The sequence below is a fragment of the Neurospora tetraspora genome, assembly GCF_033439725.1.
Source record: "Neurospora tetraspora strain CBS 560.94 chromosome Unknown B0H65scaffold_4, whole genome shotgun sequence".
Taxonomy (NCBI): Eukaryota; Fungi; Ascomycota; class Sordariomycetes; order Sordariales; family Sordariaceae; genus Neurospora; species Neurospora tetraspora.
This window is the reverse complement of record NW_026944386.1, coordinates 603,957-625,044: the sequence shown is the minus strand read 5'-3', so window position 1 is coordinate 625,044 and position 21,088 is coordinate 603,957. Positions and strand designations below refer to the sequence as shown.

General features: G+C 53.4%; 6 protein-coding genes across 6 annotated transcripts; 4 read left to right on the top strand and 2 right to left on the bottom strand.

The window, feature by feature from the left end:
- Positions 1-129: 129 nt before the first annotated feature.
- Positions 130-994, top strand: B0H65DRAFT_182999 (uncharacterized protein). The gene has a single exon (XM_062821530.1). It carries the CDS (start codon positions 210-212, stop codon positions 879-881), a length of 672 nt encoding a protein of 223 aa, XP_062681307.1. The 5' UTR covers positions 130-209; the 3' UTR covers positions 882-994.
- On the top strand, positions 995-2,413 carry B0H65DRAFT_183019 (inositolphosphorylceramide-B C-26 hydroxylase). The gene is made up of 2 exons (XM_062821532.1): positions 995-1,832; positions 1,896-2,413. The coding sequence occupies exons 1-2, from the start codon at positions 1,108-1,110 to the stop codon at positions 2,284-2,286; spliced, it is 1,116 nt and encodes a 371-aa protein (XP_062681306.1). The 5' UTR covers positions 995-1,107; the 3' UTR covers positions 2,287-2,413.
- An 890-nt stretch (positions 2,414-3,303) lies between these two features.
- On the top strand, positions 3,304-5,207 carry B0H65DRAFT_426148 (RNA splicing factor Pad-1; the record flags this gene model as incomplete). Its single annotated transcript, XM_062824616.1, has 4 exons — positions 3,304-3,986; positions 4,050-4,358; positions 4,424-4,897; positions 4,949-5,207. 4 exons carry the CDS (start codon positions 3,304-3,306, stop codon positions 5,205-5,207), a joined length of 1,725 nt encoding a protein of 574 aa, XP_062681305.1.
- Positions 5,208-8,471: 3,264 nt separating this feature from the next.
- Positions 8,472-10,756, top strand: B0H65DRAFT_572957 (uncharacterized protein; the record flags this gene model as incomplete). Its single annotated transcript, XM_062830528.1, has 3 exons — positions 8,472-8,960; positions 9,014-9,373; positions 9,428-10,756. The coding sequence occupies 3 exons, from the start codon at positions 8,472-8,474 to the stop codon at positions 10,754-10,756; spliced, it is 2,178 nt and encodes a 725-aa protein (XP_062681304.1).
- Positions 10,757-11,709: 953 nt separating this feature from the next.
- Positions 11,710-15,213, bottom strand: B0H65DRAFT_572953 (uncharacterized protein; the record flags this gene model as incomplete). The annotated part of the gene is made up of 3 exons (XM_062830527.1): positions 11,710-13,931; positions 13,985-14,977; positions 15,076-15,213. 3 exons carry the CDS (start codon positions 15,211-15,213, stop codon positions 12,066-12,068), a joined length of 2,997 nt encoding a protein of 998 aa, XP_062681303.1. The 3' UTR covers positions 11,710-12,065.
- Positions 15,214-15,977: 764 nt separating this feature from the next.
- On the bottom strand, positions 15,978-17,691 carry B0H65DRAFT_182874 (Orotidine 5'-phosphate decarboxylase). Its single transcript, XM_062821529.1, has 2 exons — positions 17,470-17,691; positions 15,978-17,386 (listed from the first exon to the last, which is right to left on the bottom strand). The coding sequence occupies exon 2, from the start codon at positions 17,278-17,280 to the stop codon at positions 16,084-16,086; it is 1,197 nt and encodes a 398-aa protein (XP_062681302.1). The 5' UTR covers positions 17,281-17,386; positions 17,470-17,691; the 3' UTR covers positions 15,978-16,083.
- Between the last annotated feature and the right edge of the window lie 3,397 nt (positions 17,692-21,088).

Sequence of the window (21,088 nt, the reverse complement as noted above, 5' to 3'; positions counted from 1 at the left end):
AACGGAGCCAATCAATGATGATCCCGCCGTCCCATCTCGAAGTTCATAAAGTTGTGCACGGTGCTCTCAGTGCTCAGCCAACCCATGGAGTTGCAAGTCATGCTGTTGTTCATCTGGAAGTTTGACTTGATCTTGAACCCAAATACCCGACTTTGCGATATAAAGCCCATTGGACATCTTGCTTTCCCATCTAAAAGCGGTATAACTTCATGCGGTTCCACCTGCATTGCCGTACTTTGTCTCCCATCCAACACTGTCACATGAAGCAACAAAAGGAAACACTCCGACAGGAACAAGACATTGGCGACGGAGAATTGCACAAGTCCCCATCCCGCTCTCAGTCTTGTGCCCACTTTTCTCACCACCTTGCCCCGCCAAAATCCTCCAAACTTTCCAAGGGACCAGCGGCAGTGGGGAGAATGGCACTCGGCAGGCACCGCTCCCGACCGACAACCGTGAACCGACAAGTGGGACACGATAACGCGATTACCCACCCATCGCCGGGCAGGGTTGCCGTCGTCTCCAGGGTTATGCGTGCGGGTTCAGAAAGATCCAGACAAGATCCAGTCAAGATCCAGCGAAAACAATGCCGATCAGGAGTTCCTTTTCAGAAAAAAAGAGTTCGATTTTTCTGCCTTGCGCCGTCTTGGCGGACCCACCGGTACCATCGCATAACGCCACCCTCTGCTGACCGTTCGAGTGACAGCTGTCGCGCGCCTCCGGGAACTTGGGAACCCCTGAAGTCCGACCCAGAAAAGTCGTCCGTTCTTCAACACGCAAACCACGACTTCCCTTCCCGCGGATCCTATAACACCCGGACGGACCAGAACAACAACCCCTTTTTCCCTACCTACATTATTTCACTACTATTGCCTTTTTAATCTCCAGTCTGGTGCTTGAGGTTCCAGGCCCTCCTTTATAAACTGTTCGATATCCCCGTTGCGAGGTAGCCCGTGTCTCGTCTTTCGACTGTTTTTGTTCTTTCACCGCCCAAAAAGTAATAAGCGAGAAGCGAGAGAATCCCATACCAAACATCCCAGCACTCCCGAGAGACGCCGCCCTCACTTTGCAGAGAGCATAGCATCCTGCGACCACAACACAGCAACCATGCCGGGCCGCACTCTCCCCACCTTCACCATCGACGAGGTCGAGTCCCACAACTCGGCAAAGTCTTGCTACGTTACCGTTGGCAAGAATGTCTACGACGTGACCGACTTCCTCGACTCCCACCCCGGCGGTGCTGATCTCGTCCTTGACTGGGCCGGCAAGGACATTGGCGCCATTCTCAAGGACGAGGCGTCGCATACTCACTCCGAGGCCGCATACGAAGTCCTCGACGAGTCACTGGTGGGATTTCTCGAATCAGGAAACGGCGCTTCGGCGAACGGAAAGGCAAAGGGCGGCGAGAACGGAACAGAAGAGCAATGGGTTCATCCTCGGACGGGTATGTCCTGCGAAGAGGACCTCAGCAAGGACACCGACTACAACGCCGACTACAAGACACACAAGTTCCTCGACTTGAACAAGCCGCTGTTTATGCAGATCTGGAATGGTGGTTTCTCCAAGGAGTTCTACCTTGATCAAGTCCACCGTCCGCGCCACTACAAGGGAGGAGAGTCTGCGCCTTTGTTTGGCAACTTCCTTGAGCCTCTGTCCAAGACGCCTTGGTGGTTGATCCCGCTTGTCTGGTGGCCAGTCATCTCGTACGGTGTCTACGTCGCATTCCAGGGCTTTGGCAGTGTCGCTCCCGTGGCCGGCTATTTCGGATTTGGCCTCTCATTATGGACTTTGATCGAGTACATTCTGCATCGCTTCCTGTTCCACCTTGATTAGTGAGTATTCCTACATCATTCTGCGCAGCATTTGAACACGAGTACTAACCAGTTTCCTTTCAGCTACCTCCCCGACAACCGCGTCGGCATCACCGCACACTTCCTCCTCCACGGCATCCACCACTACCTGCCCATGGACAGGTACCGTCTCGTCATGCCGCCCACCCTCTTCGTCGTCCTGGCTGCTCCCTTCTGGAAGTTTGCCCACACCGTCCTGTTCTACAACTGGTACGCCGCCACGGCTGCCTTCTGCGGCGGTGTCTTTGGCTACACCCTCTACGACATGACCCACTACTTCCTCCACCACCAGACCCTGCCCGCCTACTACAGGGCGCTCAAGAAGTACCACCTTGCCCACCACTTTCTCGACTACGAGAACGGCTTTGGCGTCACCAGCGCCTTCTGGGACAAGATCTTTGGTACCGAGCTTGTGTACAACCCCAAGACGAACTAAGTGCCACTCCTAGGTGGACTTTTGGAGTCTTGAGTTCGGACTCGCTTTTCTTCACACAGCCCGACTACACCTTTGCAAGGCGTCGTTGGAGTACATACTTATTGAACACAACCATTTTGTAATGAAAGAAAGGGGAAAAAGAGTATGTACCATAGAATAGGATTCATGAAGTATTGACGCCGTACATAAGCATGGGTGGGCAGGAAATCTCAAATCATGGGTTGGGCAGCAAGGGAAACAAGGAGAAAAGTCAATGGGAAGGGTTTTTTTGCTTCTGTTTGGGCTGGTCGGCCGGTTGATAGGCGAAGGGGGATGGGCGTCTAGCTGTTGGGTTTGGCTGGACTGGGCTGGCAGCAAGGGGGAATCATCATGGATATATGTTGCTTTTTTTTTGGTCGTTGGTCAATACCCCCTAATGTTAATACGAATGACTTGAAAGTAACGTGAATGGAATTATGCTATCCAAAGAAGCGTCTGTCATGCGTGCTGAGAGTTGATATCGCTGTTGGCAGGTTCGGGGAGTTGGTCGAGAATGTGCACCTTGTTGGTTACTCTTAACTCTACAGGAAAACTATGGACTTCACCCAGATATAAAGCGCTCGGCCGTCATTTACTGTAGCCCGACCAACCTGAAGAAAGGCGGTCACTGCAATTTGCTTGGCATCGATCAGTTTCTGCGAACGGACGTCACGTGCCCCTAACAAAGGCTGTCTCGGGCGACCGGCCAGCCAGTAAAGGGCCGCCACAGCCTGAAGTCCCAGCGCCCAGACCCCTTGAGGCTGCCATTTCGGTAGAATCCATGGATTTTATCGCCAGACCGGAAACTGCGACTCCCAACATCTGGATCCAACTGGACAATTCGCCATCATACTTACCACACCAGGCAACCACGCCGAATTTTGTTGCTCTAGTCACTGAGCGCTTGTCTGAACTCGTGCCAAATCATCAACTATCGACGGCACATCCATCTGAATACACCGATACAGACAGAGCGAATCCACTACACATTTACGCAAAATGTCGGGCTTAGACGTCGAGGCCCTCCTCGATTCCACTGCCTCCGGCAAGGAGCAGCAGATGGACGTCGACCCCCCTACCACCAATGGCGACGCCGACCAGAACGGCTCCAAATCCGAACGCCGCGACCGTGACAGCGACCGCGATAAGGAGCGCGAGCGAGACCGTGACCGGGGCAGAGATACCAGCAGGGACCGTGGCAGGAGACATCGCGACCGGAGTTCGGGCCGCCTTCGCAACTCGTCGAGTGAGGCTGGTAGAGACACCCCCCGCAGTGAGGCCGGAAGCCACCGAAGTAGGCGTCGGAGCCGGAGCCGTGATTCTGGCAGACACTCACGCCGTCACAGAGATGGAGACTACTATCGAGGTCGCGGAGGCCGCGGAGGCCGCTCCCGATCTCGCTCCCCGAACCGCTACTACCGGCCCCGGGGCGACGATCGCCGCGACCGCGGTGACAGCTACCGTCGACGTGACGACGACCGCCGCAGCGGCAGAAACACTCCCAGGGCCAGGGATGGCACCCCTCCGCCCCTGACCGAGGACGAGCGTGATCGGCGCACCGTGTTCGTGCAGCAGTTGGCCGCCCGTCTGCGCACTCGCGAGCTCAAGGAGTTCTTTGAAAAAGTCGGCCCTGTTGCCGAGGCCCAGATTGTGAAGGACAGGGTCAGCAATCGCTCCAAGGGGTACGTTACACCGCAGTCCCTCTGTTCCGCATCTAAAGAGACGCAGGCTAACAAATTGGACAGCGTTGGTTATGTTGAATTTAAGAACGAAGACTCCGTCCAAGCCGCTCTACAGCTCACAGGCCAAAAACTCCTAGGTATTCCTGTTATCGTCCAGCTTACCGAGGCTGAGAAGAACCGCCAAGTGCGCACCACGGAGACATCTGGACACCATCCCAACTCGATACCTTTCCACCGTCTTTACGTGGGCAACATCCATTTTAGCATTACGGAACAAGATCTGCAGAATGTGTTTGAGCCCTTTGGTGAGCTCGAGTTTGTACAGCTCCAGAAGGATGACAACGGCAGGAGCCGTGGTTACGGATTTGTTCAGTATGTCCATCACTGCTCCACGTTTTTCACAGACGGAACGTTTGCTAACCCACCCACTCCCCTAGGTTCCGTGACGCCGGTCAGGCCAGAGAGGCCCTCGAAAAGATGAACGGGTTCGACCTCGCCGGTCGCCCGATTCGTGTGGGACTTGGAAACGATAAGTTTACCCCAGAGTCCACTGCCAATCTCCTGCAGAGATTCCAAGGCCAGAATCATCCTCAACAATTCCAGGGATCTGCTTTCTCGGGCGCCGGCGGACGTGGCCCCGCTACCTCCAACTTTGATCGCGCTGGCGCACGCGACAACGAGAAGGGCACCGGTGCCAGTGCCCTCGATGACACCGACGTTGCCGGTGTCAACTTTAACAACTATAGTCGCGATGCCCTCATGAGGAAGCTGGCACGAACTGACGAGCCACCTGCTAGCGTTGTTCCTGACCGACAGATTCTCAAGCCCAAGACGGAGACTAAGCCGCTGCCTGTCAACGTGAACATGGCCAGCCGATGCGTTGTTCTCCACAACATGTTTGACCCTGCAGAGTACGTCAACCCCTTGTCCCTCTAGGCTGTTCTGATGCTAACCGTCAACAGGGAAGAGGGTGAAGACTGGATCAAGGAGCTCGAGGACGATGTCCGCGAAGAGGCCGAGGCCAAGTATGGCCACGTCGTTCACATTTCTCTAGATCCCAACTCGGCCGGCGACATCTACCTCAAGTTCGACAAGGTCCAGGGAGGAGAGAACGCCATCAAGGGCTTGAACGGCCGGTATTTCGGTGGAAGAATGATTACCGCTGCGCCTGTTGTGGACGCGGTCTACAGCAGTTTGTTCTCTCGCTCAAAGGCGATTTAAGACGCTAATCACGACTTTGACTGCGTTTCCTAGGCATTCTCACTGTAAGCTTCTCCGACTTTCCATCCAAATTTCTAGCATAGGGCTAACATGGTTACAGAGTTCCGACAGTCCCACGAGGGAGCGATGATCACTTATTTCTAGGATCCCTGTTGTCTTTTATGCCGTCGAGCGAGCAAGTTGTCCTGCGACATATCCACCCAACCATACAACAATCAGCGCAACCAGCGATGGACGGCACTCAGCATTCAAGTTTAGAGATTCTCTTTCAAGGTTTCACGGCACACTACATCACCAGGTCTTCGCAAGGACCATTGATCCCTCGCTGATGAAGATGCAATGACAGACAATCGTCCCCGCTGCCCTCTTCTCACTGCCATTTTTCGAGACCGAAGAAGTGACTGGGTGGACCGGGGGTTTGCCTACTGCTTCTTCTTCTGCACAGCAGCTTTTTCCACATAGCGGCTAAGCGACCGAATACTGATTTCTGTCTTGCACCAGAAGAGACAATGGGAGACTTTGTCGTCCATGGAGAAGGCGAGACCATGGCGACGGCGAGATTCTCACCACAATGCGCTTGCAACGCATTCGAGCCACGGGAGACTTGTTCTATGCACTAACGCCGTGCATCACGAAAAGGTATCAACCTCTCCCTTCAGAGCTCGACTTATCCTATAACCTCGGTGGCGTTTCTTCGATACAATGACCTTGTTTCATAGATGCATTTATTTCGTTCGTATAGCGAACATTTGAAAAATATAAAAATGGGTGATTTGAAGCTTTGGCATTTGCGCTATGCTCGTGGTCGCGATAACAATTTCGGTGAAGGTATCTATGCCCACGCCCCTGCTTACCGGTCGGGGCACGAAAATGAAGAGAAACCTGACTTGCTGTAGTGACTGGTACTCCGTAATCAACTGAGATCTGACATCACCTCAGTTTCGTCGAGTCCCCGAGGCTTTGATACGGATCGTTTCGTACCGCACTGATAGTGGTCGGCGCCCTCTCTCTCTTTGTTCAATGTTCACACTACGAGGGTAGCACAAGTCTTACGATGGAAGAGAACCTGAAGTCAGGCCTTCCATTCTTCTTTGCCAACCAACCTCTCCCTCTGTGTTTACTACTTCCTCTCTTGTCTCGACCAGAACAGCAAACGGACATGCCATGCTATCTTTCAGATCAACCCCAGTAGTCCTCGGTTCCATCCTGAGATGGGGACCATAGCTGCAGCTGGTCATCGAGGTTGGCGACTCCTTTTGACAAAACGGGAGTGAAGCTGGAAACAGTTTCAGAATCAGCACTTACTGAAATCGCCTGCAAGTGCAATATCTTGCGGTTGGCAAACGCCCAGTATCTCTCAAAATTATTCATGTCCACCTCTGCTACAACTCTGTTCACTACCGGTTACTGAAGCGATGCTGGACACTTCGTTAACAGCTCACGGATGACAGTCATCCACCAAAATGCGAAGCATCGCCTCCTTCCACAATCCCACAAAGTCTCGGCCTGCTAAAGCAACCTGGACGTTGTTGTTGTGAAATCAGAATAGTGAACCCTTGCCCAAGAGCCGCAAGCACAGGTTTCGTTGCCAGTGTCAACAACTTGCCACTTCATTCTCACAAACTTGTTTGCACAAAGCCGTGGTTGCTGCCCAGCGATATCGATGGATGGAGTTCGGTCAAACTGTTTCGTCTCATATCTTCCACCAGAAGACGGACGGAACAGTCGATGGATGCTTCTAGCCACAGTCACACAGGAATTGAAAGTTTAGATGGAGTGGGTGCCCGGGCAACAAGTGCAAACAGCCATCGTCCAGTGGTGTGGTCTCGTCTCTCTCCTTTCGTCTGGTCGTCAGTCTGCTAAGAGCAAGTGGTGAATGTGTGCTCAGTGGCTTGATCTTGAGGTGAGCCAACCTGTCTGTCTTGTCTGTCTAATACTGGTTTGTTGCGGTCAAATACCGTTAGGGAAAACTGGGCGCAAATGCCTTCAGCTTGCCATCACTTTCTTCCACGGGAACCCGATCAGAGCGAGACAAATACCCCTCCAGCTTTCGTATGTTCCGGTCCTAGTCAATATATAGCGTTGATTTTCTGACAAAAGGTCCTCTCCTGACCACCTTTGGCCGCCGCTACCATCAAAGTAGGAGTTATTACTCCAAGGGGCATTCTAACGTGAAGTGACGGTGTTGCGTATCCAGCGTATCCAGTTCTGACAGACGTTTCCGTCTTGGAAAACCGGTATTCCACACAACTGCCGTCTCCTAACCTTCAGCCGGCTCACCGAGCACATGTCTGGATTCACAGGCGTGGGCAGCGGTTGACGTGGCAACACACTTCATCTCATATCACTCAAATTAGACCGACACTTCACAGAACCACTGTCCAAGGTCGAGCCGTCTTGTTCTAGGAACAACTACGGCCTTCGACACAGAGAGCACCCGGGACTTCCATCACACCCAATCAGGGATTGGTGCTGCTGTTGCCATTGCCTCAGCAGCCGGGAGAGTAAAAGTAGCTGTGGATCTTCACCATTAACTTCGCACTCTTGTGACCATCTCAACTTCAGATGACAGCTTGTCTGATATTACCAGACCCAGTTTTAAGCATCAGCTTGCAAACGGCGGGCCGCGTCTCCTGCAAGAGTTAAGGACACCAAGGGGACTCTCCCGCCCATCAAGGGCTGCTTCAAGGTTCATTTTCCCCGGTTGCCGGGTCACTGAGGTCAACGTAATCCCTCTCCTTCCATTCCACGACGGACCTTGGGCCAGCACCTCGAGTCAAACGCTGCGAGCATCGGGAGGATAGCCGTCTGAACTTCTGGCTCCTTCCATTTTACATTCACTTTTCAGTCCTCTGTCGCCAGAACCTTAATTCGACGCCCACTCCGTCTCCCGGACAACCCCCACACCTCCCAGAAATTCAGAAATTCGGGAGAGTTCTGCAGTATTTAATCCTCCGCGGCCCTGCCACTTCTTCCTCCTTTCAACTTTTCTACTCCCACTCTTTTTTTTCGAGTATCCATCGCCAGATCTCGTCGCCTGGATCTCTCACTTTAGGAGTCAACTTGATCGCGCTCTTACTAACCATCTTCTTCTAACGTCTTCTTAACAACTTCCTCTTCGCTTTCTGCGAAAACATCCCCATCACTAACCGCGAATTCTTTCGCATCTACCAGACTTCCTCTCGTCAAACCATCCCCATTCCCTTACCTATCCCTAACCTCACTACTTAGCTGCGCTCACTTCGCGCTCACCTCAACCTCACCATGGGTCGCGGAAGCTTCTCCAGCGACGGTTCGTCCGACGCTGGCGGCGCTCGCCTTGCCCTTTTCTCTCCCCCACCAAGGGGAAACCAACATTGGCGGTCTGGATCCGTAACTAAGACTTACAAGACCGACACTCCGGACACAGACACCTTCCCCAGTGTTCCCAGCGACCCCAGCGGGAGCGAGAAGCAGTCTGGCGGTGCCCGACTTGGCGGTCATTCGCGACAATCGTCGATGGCCTCTGCTGTGTCCATGCAGTCGTCACATTCGCGTTCTAGCAGCAACACCTATGTTGGCAATGGACATGAACAGATCCAGCCTTTCGCGAACTTCCAACCTGGAGCTTCACATCATCCTTCATCGTCACGTCCCCCGCAGCGCTACCAGACACCAGAGAACCAGGTGACGCCTCCTAACAAGGTGCAACAACTGGCGAAGGGTCTCAGCTCCATGGAGCTCACCCGCAGCGGAGACCATCCTGCCATCTCGGTAAGTCTCCTCTCACCTCTTTCTTATCTTGAGCATCAACTAACACTCAGCAGGATATCCGAAAACATACTGCCGACGCCAACCGTCGACTCTGTGGCCTTAAGCACGCTGTTGACTCCTCCGACCACGTCCCTCCCCAATTCCGCCAGGGTTTTGACGTGGATATCAATCAGGTTCTCAAGAACCTGACCACAATCTCCAACGCTGCCGAGTCCTTGGCGCATGGTCTTGACAGGAAGAGCGACGAATGCGAAAGCCTGCGGACGGTGTACTCATCGCAAACTATGGACTACGACGGTACTCGTGCGCAGTTGGAGGCTGAACGCGCTGAGATCAGAGCTGAGCGGAAAAGGATGTTGAAGTTCGAGGCCGACATGAAGGCCGAGAAGGACAAGGACGAGAGGGTCATCAAGGTATGTCATCACTCCCAATTACCGGTGCGGGCAAACGACTAACAAGTTGCACAGGCCCTCCAAGAACAGATCGCCGGCAAACGCCACCTGTGGATGCAAGTCCGCAAAGACCCCGAAGAAAAGGCCATGGCCTTGGAGATGCTCTCCCGCTCCTCCACTCCCTACACCAGCGTGACCGACTCGTCCGCTTCCCCCACCCCCACCGGCCCGCGCGAATGGCAAGCCTCCCGCGCCGTAAGCTCCAACAACGCCCGCCCTCCGCGCAGCGGCCACAACCTCATGCCCGGCACCCATTTCGGCGGCCCCATCCCCCCTCGTTCCGTCTCCGGCTTCGCCATCGCCCACTCCCAACGTCTCGGCTCACGCGGTGGCCACTCACACCGTAAAGGAACCGGCCGAGTCGTTTCCGAATGGGGCAGTCCCGTCTCTCGTGGCTCCGCTGGCTCGGGTCGCGGCGGCAGTCGATCCCACCACCATGGTCTTCCCAACGGCGGTCCTCCCACCGCTATCTTTATTCCTCCCACCCCCAAGACACATGACGAGGACGGTCCGACCGCTACCTTCTGCGGCCAACTCACGCACCTCCTCACCGTCGTCATCCGCGCTTTTACACACAAGTTTTTCAGCAACCCCATGCCCGAGGTCGAGTCGCGCATCCGCAAGGAATCCTCCTCGCTGTTCCTCTACATGTGCGACCTCGTCTACCCCGGCCGCGGCCGCAAAATCGGCGAGTCGCACGTTTCCTTCTTGCTAAACGACGACGTCTCGCGCCCTTACCTCGTCGAGCGCCTGCTAGTGCAATACATAGTCGGCACCATGCTCCAGTCCGACGGCTGGACCGGGTACGAACCCTCAGTAGACAAGGAAATGGCTTCTTTGTCTGCCCGCCTCAAGGACTCCTCTGGCGCACAAAACCACAGCAAAACTCATGAGCGTCAGGCGATGGTAGACCGCCAGGCCGAACTCGTCAAGAAAATGGTCGACCACCCCAAGTGGGCCGAGTTCAAGAACTACAAGGTTAATGATCATTACCAGCGCTTCAAGAAGATGGTTGGTCCGTTTTTGCCGCCTGGTCCGAAGAGCGATGTCCGCGATGAGGCGCTGTTTGATCTTTTTAGTATCGCGGAGAAGGCGTGGCGGATTGCGCAGAAGGGATGGGAATCCAGGATGACGTATGTCTATCTCTGGAGCGAGACGTGCAGCAAGTTTGTGGAGGCGAATCATACTGCGGTCAATAGCGAGATGACGGGCGCGATGCTGCAGCAGAGGCAGATGCGGATTAGTCTTGTGGTTACTCCCGGGATTACGATGAGGGATGATTCGAGGGGGATGAATATTGGGACGAGGTTGGTGAGGAGGAGTGATGTTTTGGTTATGGTTTAGGCCGGCCATCGCATCGAGGCATAGATTTGTCCTGCTGGGGAGCAGGCAGTTACTCCTTCCTCGGGTCGGCATTGCCTTTGCCCGACGAAAAACACGCCGACATCTTCCAATCGTCGGTTGGGCTGTACATCGGCCATCTACTTCCCTTTCTTTTTCTTTTGCTATCTTCGACAGCGCACGACAAACATTATTATGACTAGCTGGGTCTTGGGGTTTGATCGCTCAACGATTTCACGGCATTAACGGCGGATACGACATGATACCCTTTTCCTTAAACGTCCTTTGGGGTGATGGCCATTGGTATTTGGGAGTTGATGGGGTTTCTACACTACCGGTTTTTCTTTTTCATTTCCGCTTTCAGCATCATCATCTCATTGGCTCGGCTTTTTTTTCAGCATGGTTATTTTCCTTGGTTCGACGTTCGACTTCATCATTGCACAACAAAAACAAAAAAAGGACAAAAAAAAGGGTCAACATTTGCGCCACCGCTAAGGGGCGGCAGGGGGCAATACTTGCTGCGGGAAGAAAAGATGCGGATCATCATAGCTATCACTAATAGCATCACATCTTCAGCAAGCAGCAAGCAACAACATTTACGGGCACAGGAGCACATACGATACGCGCAAAGGAGTTGCGGTATCAAAGTCAAACACTAGACTTGGTCTCCGTGGGAATCCATACTCGAGCCGTTTTCTTTTTCTTTAATACGGGAGAGACTGGGTTGATATTTCGGGGTACCTACGAAGCTGCATCGACTGTGTCGATAGCGGCTAGGTCTGGGGTTTGAGCATACGGAGAACGGAGTTTGAGTTCATGGGATTTGATCGCCTGGGACTTATTAACGGCTAGATCTGGGGTTTGAGCACACGGAGCATCACGGGGAATGATGGAGAAACGGAGTCTTTGATAACTCGTGGTTTCACACAGAACAGAACTTGGGTTTACGGGGTTTGATTGCCTGGGACTTGAGCAGAGGTGGAAGGATATCCATGCAGCACGGAATTATGAGAGAATGGAAATGGGAACGGAATGGGAATGGGAATGAGAACAGAAATGTGGTTCTTGCGATCGGAACAGAAATAAGGTCTTTGCGATTTATCCACTACGTCGCTCACATGGCTTAGGTTGCTAGTAACACAGCTCTTCAGACTCTTTTTTTTTTTTTAAATACAGAGAGCAGAGCTTTACATAGCCGTAATCAATCGAGATAGAGAGAAAAGAACAAAAAATGGTGCTGAGTCCCACGCTCTTCATGGTGATGTGATCATGATATATCCGAGTTCCTCGCTCGCTCTACGGAAGCAATTCCTTAATACCGATTCAGCAACCCCCAAACACATGTCCCCTCCCCGATCCCCCGCCCATCAAACATCCACAACGCCTCACTTTGACTTTGTCTATCACCAACGTTATTATCATGATTCAGTCCCATCATCTCAACCATGCCACCACTTTCTGCATCTTCTGCGCCCATGTTTGCATCCGTATCTATCACCAGCCCCGCTCCTGATCCGAGTCCGACTTCATTCCCATCCCCACAACCACCGCCACCACCATTCTGTACCAAGTGATTACCGTCATCATGCACGGCAGACTCAAAACCGTCATACACAAAACCCGTGAGATCGTTGTAGACTAGGTCGCCTGTCGCGTAGATGGGGGAGATGTTGGTCCAGCTGAAGTCCTCGGGGAGGGAGGGGAGGGACGGGAGGGACATGGAGGCGGACAGAGTGGGAGCGGCGGCCCAATCTGCGGCTCCCAGGGACAGAACTGGGGCTGGAACTGGATTGAGACTCGGGTCGATGGGAATGCACGAGGTATTGTTGTCAAATGGGAAGGTAGAAGAGGCATCGAAGGCTGTGTTGGTGATGTTGTTGTTGGTGATGTTGTTGTTGGTGATGTTGTTGTTGTTGTTGATATCGGATGTTGCTGCACCGAACTGCCCCTGTGCGAGAGAAGAAGGTGCGCTAGACTCGGGAGTTGGAAACTCCGTTGTTGACGATGTAGCGGTGGCAGGCGTGGTACTCGAGTTTCCTGTACCCCTGGACGCGGTTCCTGGTGGCACTGATGTTGAAAGAGCCGGCGAAAGCCCATTCTGAGTATCGGTAACCGGCTTGATAAGTCTCTTTTGCCTCGGCAGTCTCCTTTCTCTCCCACCAACAGCGACAGCAGGAGTCTTACCAACCCCTTCCGCTCCCCCCGATGCCAAACAACCCTCCTTCCCACCACCCCCCAACTCAACACCCACCGCCCTCCCCAGTCTCTCCCCCACCCCCCTCACCACCCCCCTCGCCTGCCTTGCCAACGGATTCCGTTCCCTCATCTCCTCAAACCGCTCCTCCGCCCACTTGAACTGCTGCATCACCTCTCCCACCAATCTCTTCGTCCCCTGTTCCCTAGGAAACAGGATATACACGGCCCCCATCAAAACGATAGCATCAAACGTCCCGAAGAAGAGAGCAAACGTCTTTTGCCTCATTTCTTTTCTCAACATCTCAAAGTGTGTTCGTTGAGCTCTCAACATGCCCAAACACCCCTTTTCCACCGCTAACCGACGACTTTCCGGTCGAGTGAAGATGTAAGGGCGGTGTAAAGCCATGAAGTTGAAGGCTGTTAGTTGCGGCAAGAGGGCGCGCGCCCAGGGGATCCAGTAGCATTCTGGTAGGGAATCGAAGCGGGTGTCGGGGTTGTGTAAGCGGAAGTAGGAAGGGATGGAGTCTTCGAGGTCCAGTAAGTGCTGATGGAGGAGATCAACTTTGGAGAAGGAAGCCGGGCAGGGACCTTCTTTCTCTAGGGCCAGGATGGAGACGAGTTGGAGGGTGATTTTGCAGGCCCAGAGGATACGAGTTAGGGGCGTTGGGGGGTCGTCTTCGGAGCGGGGGATGATGGGTGTTGGGGAGCGGGAGTTGGCCAAGGTGGTGATGGGAAGGGCGACGTCTATGGGGAGGATAGGAGGGTTGGTGGTTAGGTCAATGGTGGAGGGCCGGCCGAGCGTGGCGCCGCAGTGGATGTCCCAGGTTACGAGGTTGAGCCAGACTGTGCGGCGGCGTTGGATTTCCCATTGGTTTTGGAGGATGGCGTCGGCGGTGGCGGAGGGGGGAGGACGGGGGTCGAGGGAGGGACGATGGAGGCCGAGTTCTTGGGCGTCACGGATGGCGGTGCCTATTGCGTGCCACTATTGCCATGTTAGATACTGGTCGTTCTGAGGACAGGGATACGTGAACTCACAGCTTCAGGGACCATTCCGACAAACTTCAGAAATGAAGCCCTCACGAACCCAGCCAAAACTGTCGTCAGCGTCATTTGCCTTTTGCCCAAGAGTGACACAATAGCCACACCAGACTCGCTATACTCGGTCGCTAGGTCCTCGAACGTCATGTTTCCAGCGTACTTGAGAGCCTCAAAATCGACATCCTCCTTGTCTCTTCCCGTTCTCGGCCCCTTGCTCCCTGATTTTTCTTCTTCCCTTCCACCGCCCTCCCCATCCCTACCATCCGTTATCACCTCCTCCCGATTCCCCTTAGCAGTCTTCTCAGGCAAAACTAACATCCCGATACTTACCACCTGAAACAGCACTGCCGAAAAAACTCTCAAATCCGGCGGTATCGCTCCTGGGCCCCCATTACTGAGCACTCCAAACGGCACCTTGTACCACTCCTCCAGCTGCTTGTCGAAAATGTCCCGGTCAAGCATGCTATACTGCCAGTTAAAGTCGCGGAAGTAGGTGTCTACCAGCTTCTCGACGTAGACCCTTGCCGGCAGCTGGCGAATGAGGGACTTGTAGCGGTTGACAATGTCGGTTGGCGCTGTTGATGCTCGGCCATTCCCGTTAGATGGTGGTAGTGTGGAGGGTGATTGAGGTAATGAGGATGACTTGGAGTGGCTTTCGATTTTGTGGAGGAAGCCGAGGGTGGAGGTTGAGGCGCCGGTGGTTGAGTAGCCGAGGTTGGTGACGTTGGAGACGTTGGAGGGGAGGATTTGGTGGTCGTTATCATCAGGGGATGATTCTTGGGGCCAATGTCCCTTCGTCATGCTACCCATAGTCTCATCGGGCCCGGTTCCGGGAGTTACTATCCCAGTCACATTGGAGCTGGTCCGTCGTGCTCGCTTTGGCTGCTGGTGTCGCTGTTGTTCTTTGGCGGTGGGTGCTCCAGAGTCATATTGGCAATCGTCTTCTTTATGGCGGGCGATGCAGTTTGTGCAAGGGAGTTTGCGGTCACACTAGTAATAGTTGGCGGTGTTAGTGAAGATGTTAAATACTTCAGCAAGGGTGAACTCGCCTTCTGTTTTCTCCGGTGACACTCTGTGCATGATATTACTATCCTCCTCCTTTTCCGCGGTGGAGGCTTGTCAGAGACAGCACGGGTCTGGGTATGATGATTCGGATCGGGAAGGTATTCATTGTGGTTGACTTGGATATTGAAATCGAAGCCCCCCTCAAGGCTCAAGGCAGTCATTTTCTTATTTCTTAATTGTGTTCCTCTTTCATCGACTTAGTCTCTGTTGTTATTAGCACAAGTATCACGAACGTATTTTGGAGTCAATTGAGCTCAAAGTACCTTTCATACCACTTTGGCGACCGCACCCTCAACGCCGAAAGGACTTTCTGCTTGTAACGGGCGTTTGAAACATGAACTCGAGCTCCTGTCAGTTTTCACGGCAGGCAGACACTCCAATCCTCGTCATTTGTAAGCAGTAGGATTCAAGCGAGGAAGGTAGGGTGGGGGCCAATGTCCTGTTCATGTAAGACGGGAAGGAACCTTGTTGTTGTGTTGACAGAAAAGAGGAAGGTACCACCGGAAGTCGTCGAGAGCTGCTTGGTTGGTTGGAAGCGAGCCCGGGGATAAGCCGGTTAACTCCGCGATCCTGGTCTGTCTTTTTGACCAGTCGCAGAGAGGTATTAAAGAACTTCATATCCATAGTAAACACTAAAGAACAAGGAAATCAAGTATAAATAAGACATAGACAGTGTACAAAGAGTAACAGTATGGTATACACAGCAAAAAGCAGGCCAAAAATGCCAAGCTTCTATTGTCGCCAAAACGCCCTTCAAAGCCGCCCAAATCCTTAGAAAACAAAACAACCTCCCTCCTTGCCCGTTTTTACACATGATCATGTTATGTTTCCTTTCCACAATATGTCCATGCCTGAGACCTGATAAAGTTCCGGCCGGGATAGTGACCGAGTGTGACTACATGATGCCCGTTCATCCACCTTTTCACGATGCATCTCCACCAAGAGTTATGTAGACCTTAATGCCAGTCATATAAGAACAAACTTCCCTTCCCCATCATCCACCCCTTCCTCATCTCTTATTTCTCGGGCTTCTACGCCAGACGCTCCCGGCGATCCTGGTACGCCTTCCAGGCTTTCCTCCTGTAGCGCTCAGCCTCGGCGGGGGGATCCGCCGCGGTGATGATGCCACGTCCAACAATCGCGATATCCGTGCCCTTGATGTTGACAAGGTTATCCGGCGTGTTGTACTGCTGACCAAGTCCGTCGCCCTGAGGCGCCTCCTCTCCCGGTGGCGGCAACTTGCAGCCGGGTGTCATGTGGATGAAGTTGTCTGCTTGCGCTTCTTCCTCGGTTGCGCTTTCGTCGTCTTCATAGGTTGGGGCCAAATCTTCCTTGGTAATCCCGTTCAGATTCTGCTGCGCGACGTAGCCCATGACAAAGTCCTTGTTCTTGCGCGCCGCCTTGACACACTCCCATGTGTATTTCCCGTCCATGAGGCAGCCCTTGGACGACATCTGCGCCAGGATCAGCAGACCGCGGTCCAGCGGCGCCTCCTCAATGCCAGGAAACACGGCCTCATCGCCCACCGACATGGTCTTGGCCAAGCGTGGCGAGTCGGCCGGCTCATATGTTTGCGTGACGGTCGTGATGGAGACGATGCTACCCTTCCTCCCATCCGTGTCCTTTGCGCTGCTGATGCCATTCTCGCGGGGTACGATCTTGCGCAGCTCATCAACCTGGTCCTCGGCTTCCTCGTCGGCGAATTGGTCCGCGACCGGGGTGCCGACCGAAACCGACGTCTTGACCTCGTAGGGGACGCGCTCCCTCCACTTCTGCGCGGCCTGGGCCATGGCGCTCACCATGGCCTCTCCGGCGTGGATGTCGGCGTTGGTGATGTGGGCCCATTCGACGATGCACGCGGTGCCGGCCGTGTACTGCTTCTGGACGGTGCTGCCAATGTCGACGAACTTGCGGTCCTCGAAGATGAGGAAGCCGTGCTTCCGGGCGAGGGCGGCCAGCTGGGCGCCGGTGCCCGTGTGCGGGTGGTAGTCCCACCCTGTGATCAGGTCATAGTGGGTCTTGAGGACGACAATCGAGGGGCCAACCTTGTCGGCAAGGGCGAGGAGATCGCGCGCATGCTCGACATCGGCGCTGAGGCAGAGGTTGGACTGCTTGACCTCCATCAGGCGGAAGAGGTAGCTGGTGAGGGGATGCGACGAGCTCTCTACGCGCTCAGCAAACGACTGCTTGAGGGACCAGTGTGGCTGCTTTTCTTGTGTTGTCGACATTTTGGCTGTTGTGATCTGAGGTTGTTGGGGTACAACGGAGGGGCTATTTTCGTTGTCGAGAGATTGTATAACAATCCGAGGAAGATGTTGAATACACTCGAGGTAGCTATTATTCGAGAAGTCGTGTGAGTGAAAAAAGCTCCTGTCGAGAGTAGAAAAGATAAGAAAGCAAGGTTGGAGCTAAGCTACCTAAAAGTATGCCGGCACGAGGTGGGATGGTGAGTGGGGTTGTTGAAGTCAAAGCTCGACTCGTGTACAAGTGACTCGGCAATGAGAGACCAAGATCGGAGTGGTCAATGGTGTTGAATTGGAAAAGTTGAGGAGAACAACTCGAGATGTCGAAGCAGCTGCACCGATCTACATATGTAGGTACGAAGGGGAGGAAGAAGTGAAGGGATGTGTCAATGTCTGGCCCGCGAAAAAGAGAAAAGACGAATGATTGGAAGCGACCGAACTCGAGACCCAGTGTCGCCGAGGACGTGGACCCTAAAAAGGTACATGTACTACAGTGCGGTGGGTGACGGTAAAGGAGGTGATGGCTGATGTACCGGGGGTCCGCCGGGGGGGTTCAGGGTCGGGTGTGCTGTGCAGGCCACTCTGCATTCGACGCTGCAGCCGGCAGGGTTTTGTACCTCTACATTGGATGGCTCAACCAACCACAGCTCTCCGCTAGCGACGATGTGACCCGACGGGATGCGTTGCTTGGGACCCGGGAGATGGATACCGTTCCTGTAACAAAATGGATTCTCTTTTTTTTTCAGGAACGGGGAGCTCGACTATGGATCCGGAACAGCTCATTGCGTCCCAGCGTCGTCGTTGTCCCCTTTGTGAGTTTGTAATCAAGGGCGGCTTCATTATCGACTGGACCGTCCTCTCGCGGCATAAAGGCTATGGTACCCTTACATTCGTTACCGTGCTCCAACAAGCCCCCCTTCAACCCCATACCAAGACCAGGGGCGATACCGCTGTGAGGGATCAGTGGGCAGCTAGACAAGAGCTTGTGACGGTCTCGACCCGGATGTCGGGAGATGAGCTGTCGCCCTGCCGTTGTGTTAGCCTCTCAATCAGGAAAGATGGAATGAGGACGGACGACTTTGTCCGAGATCTGATTAACAAAAGGGATCGGCCCCAGCCTTTCCCAAATCCATTCAAATTCCCCAGCTGTCGTGCCGTAATATAGCCTTGGCAAAGACTCGATTCCCATGGACTGCGAATGGGATCATGGCCTCTTTGACTCCCGATGGACTCCTCCCTGAATCCTGATGGATTCCCTGATGGACTCCCAGATCGACCCCTTGACTGGATTCCCAGGACTGATAAACCGGTGCCCCGGACCCTTGTAACCTTGTTGACTTAGCCGACCACCGAGTCGGGAGTCAAATCAAAGAGAAACGTCGTACGGGGCCGAACCGAGAGAGTTGAAGGTCAACACGCAACGTCGAGTTGCCAGGGGGGATTTTCAGATGTTCAACTAACGCTTTGATGGCCTGTCACCTGACAACGGCAGACTGCATCCGAGGCTGAAAAGGTGGTGGACAACATCATGTCACTCCGAGTCTTCACTACAATTCCCATGTGAGAATGTGATGACTGATAACAACTTCTCTGCGGAAAACTGAGAACGTCTGGGGATTCGTCCAATACCTCGAGCCGAATCACCACCTCAAATTCCAACGCAAATCTAGACCGCGAGTCCGCGGTTTCCCTGTGAACTTTGGGGCTGTTCAACTCGGTCAAGGTACCCCTTGACCCACTTGCTCCAGCTCTTTCCTTTGCGTCCGGTCACTGGAGGACGAAGGTGGGGAGGACAAAACGAATTACACTTGGAGAAGTCACGATTCTCATTGTGAGTCTTGCACTAACGCTGGACACAGCATCTTTCCGGTAATTGTGATAAAGAGAGACTTTGGGGAGAGGTTCAGCCAAGCTCAAAGCCAAGACTCAATAGACGGTGGAGAGCGTTGGCCAGCCGCGTCGTCGACAATTCCATCTGCGGTTATTGTAAGCGAATGACACTTCGGTCAGACTGCACCGCTGCACTGCACTGCAGACTCTCCTCGGTGTCAAAGACGCCGGAATACCACCAGGGGCTCAACAAGTCGAGGGGCTCTGTCAAGAACTTCATGAACTCTTTTCCCTTTCTGTATCTCGTTGTCGTCGTCACAGTCGGCAGAAGGAAAAGATGAAGACCCGAATATCAGATTCATATTCCCGCCTCGTTCGTCTTCGGGACTCGCTACTCACAGGCAATTTGTCGCCTTGCTTCCGGGCAAGGGTCATACTGTCGGAACCTGGCCGTCATTGGACGGGGAAAGCTCCGTCCGTTGGACCCAGGCAGCGGGGAACTCGGCGACATCTGAAAAGTCGACAAGTCACAATACCCAGGAACCAACACCAAACCACTTTTTACTTTCCCTGGCCGTGGAAAATTCTCATGCCGGGGGTCAGAAAACAAAGCGTTCTTTATTTTCGAGTTGAACTTCCAGGACCCAATACTCGTCAGGTCTTCAAAATCGACCGTCTGACTAGTGGGCGTAGTTTTGAAGACCTGACGAGTATGGGAGATCTCAAACATTGATGACCTCAGAAAAAGAAAGAAAGACACTGCAAGACAGCGAGACCTGTCACAGACGGCGCCGTCCCCGAGTTTCTTGTTCCCGCAATCCTCACCAATGCTGCACTCCGAAAACACCAATTCCCACCTTCCTACTTCATACCGCTGTTCGCCAGAGTATTTCTTTATCCTCGAGCCGAATGTTTGTCCTTCATCGTATCAACAGCCCTGGATAAAAGCTCCAACCTTTGCAGTTGGTGATACAACTTGCATCTCGGTGGAGCCCAATGGCGGGCTACCGACAAAAAGAGGTTGGCGGCCTTGAAAACGTACGCATCCCAGAGTTGTACCTATACCGGATCTTCCCTCGCGGAAGACGGAAAGCGGAATTGAAAAAGAAAAAAAAAAAAAAGAAAAAAAAAAGACTCAAAAAGTGGAAGTCAAGTCAGGAACGCGTCACTACAGGCTCATACGTTAAGTTCTTCGAGATATCGATTCGGCACTCGGACTGTGCTGCGAAGCCCTATGATACACGGAATCGCAAGCATGTTTCGTGGTCCATGTCGTCGTCGAATTTCACATCTTGATTTCGCGCTTATGATTTCGGATCATCACATACAGTTACCCGGACCCGGCCGTTGAGATGTCCATCCCCTTTCGTGCTGTTGACACAGTGCCATATGCCTGACTGTTAACAGCATGCCTGATCTCGGGATTCAATTTGTCAGCCTTTCAGCCTACCTGCACCAGCGGGTGCTCGCCGCGCATATCAGAGAGACACTCTCGATGCTTCTTCTGCTGCTCATCCTGCGGTGCTGCCAAAACAGGTATCGCATCGCAAGGCCACAGGGCGCACGAAATTTCGCTTTTCCAATTTCCAAGTCTCAAATCCCGACGACAACCCCCTTGTGCGCTTATTTTCTTCCCATCCCTCTTTCGGAATAGGGCCCCTCATACAGGGCATGATCGGCGTCCCGAGAATTCGTGAAGGGAATTAGGGCTATCGAAATGCGCTTCGTTCGAGAAGGGTGCAAGATCTTCGTGTTTCGTTGAGAGAGAAAATTCCCTCGGCTAGCGATGCAGAAAGAGAAGCGAGAAACGAGAAATAACCGACAGACAACCGACACGGCCGACGACAGCATGACGGAATCGGGATTGCTGAAAAGAGAAGATTGATCGTCCACTGTCCTCTGCTGATTGAGCATAGCTCCTGCCAACGCATTCAAAAGAGAAACAGCACCACCTATTGCGCCA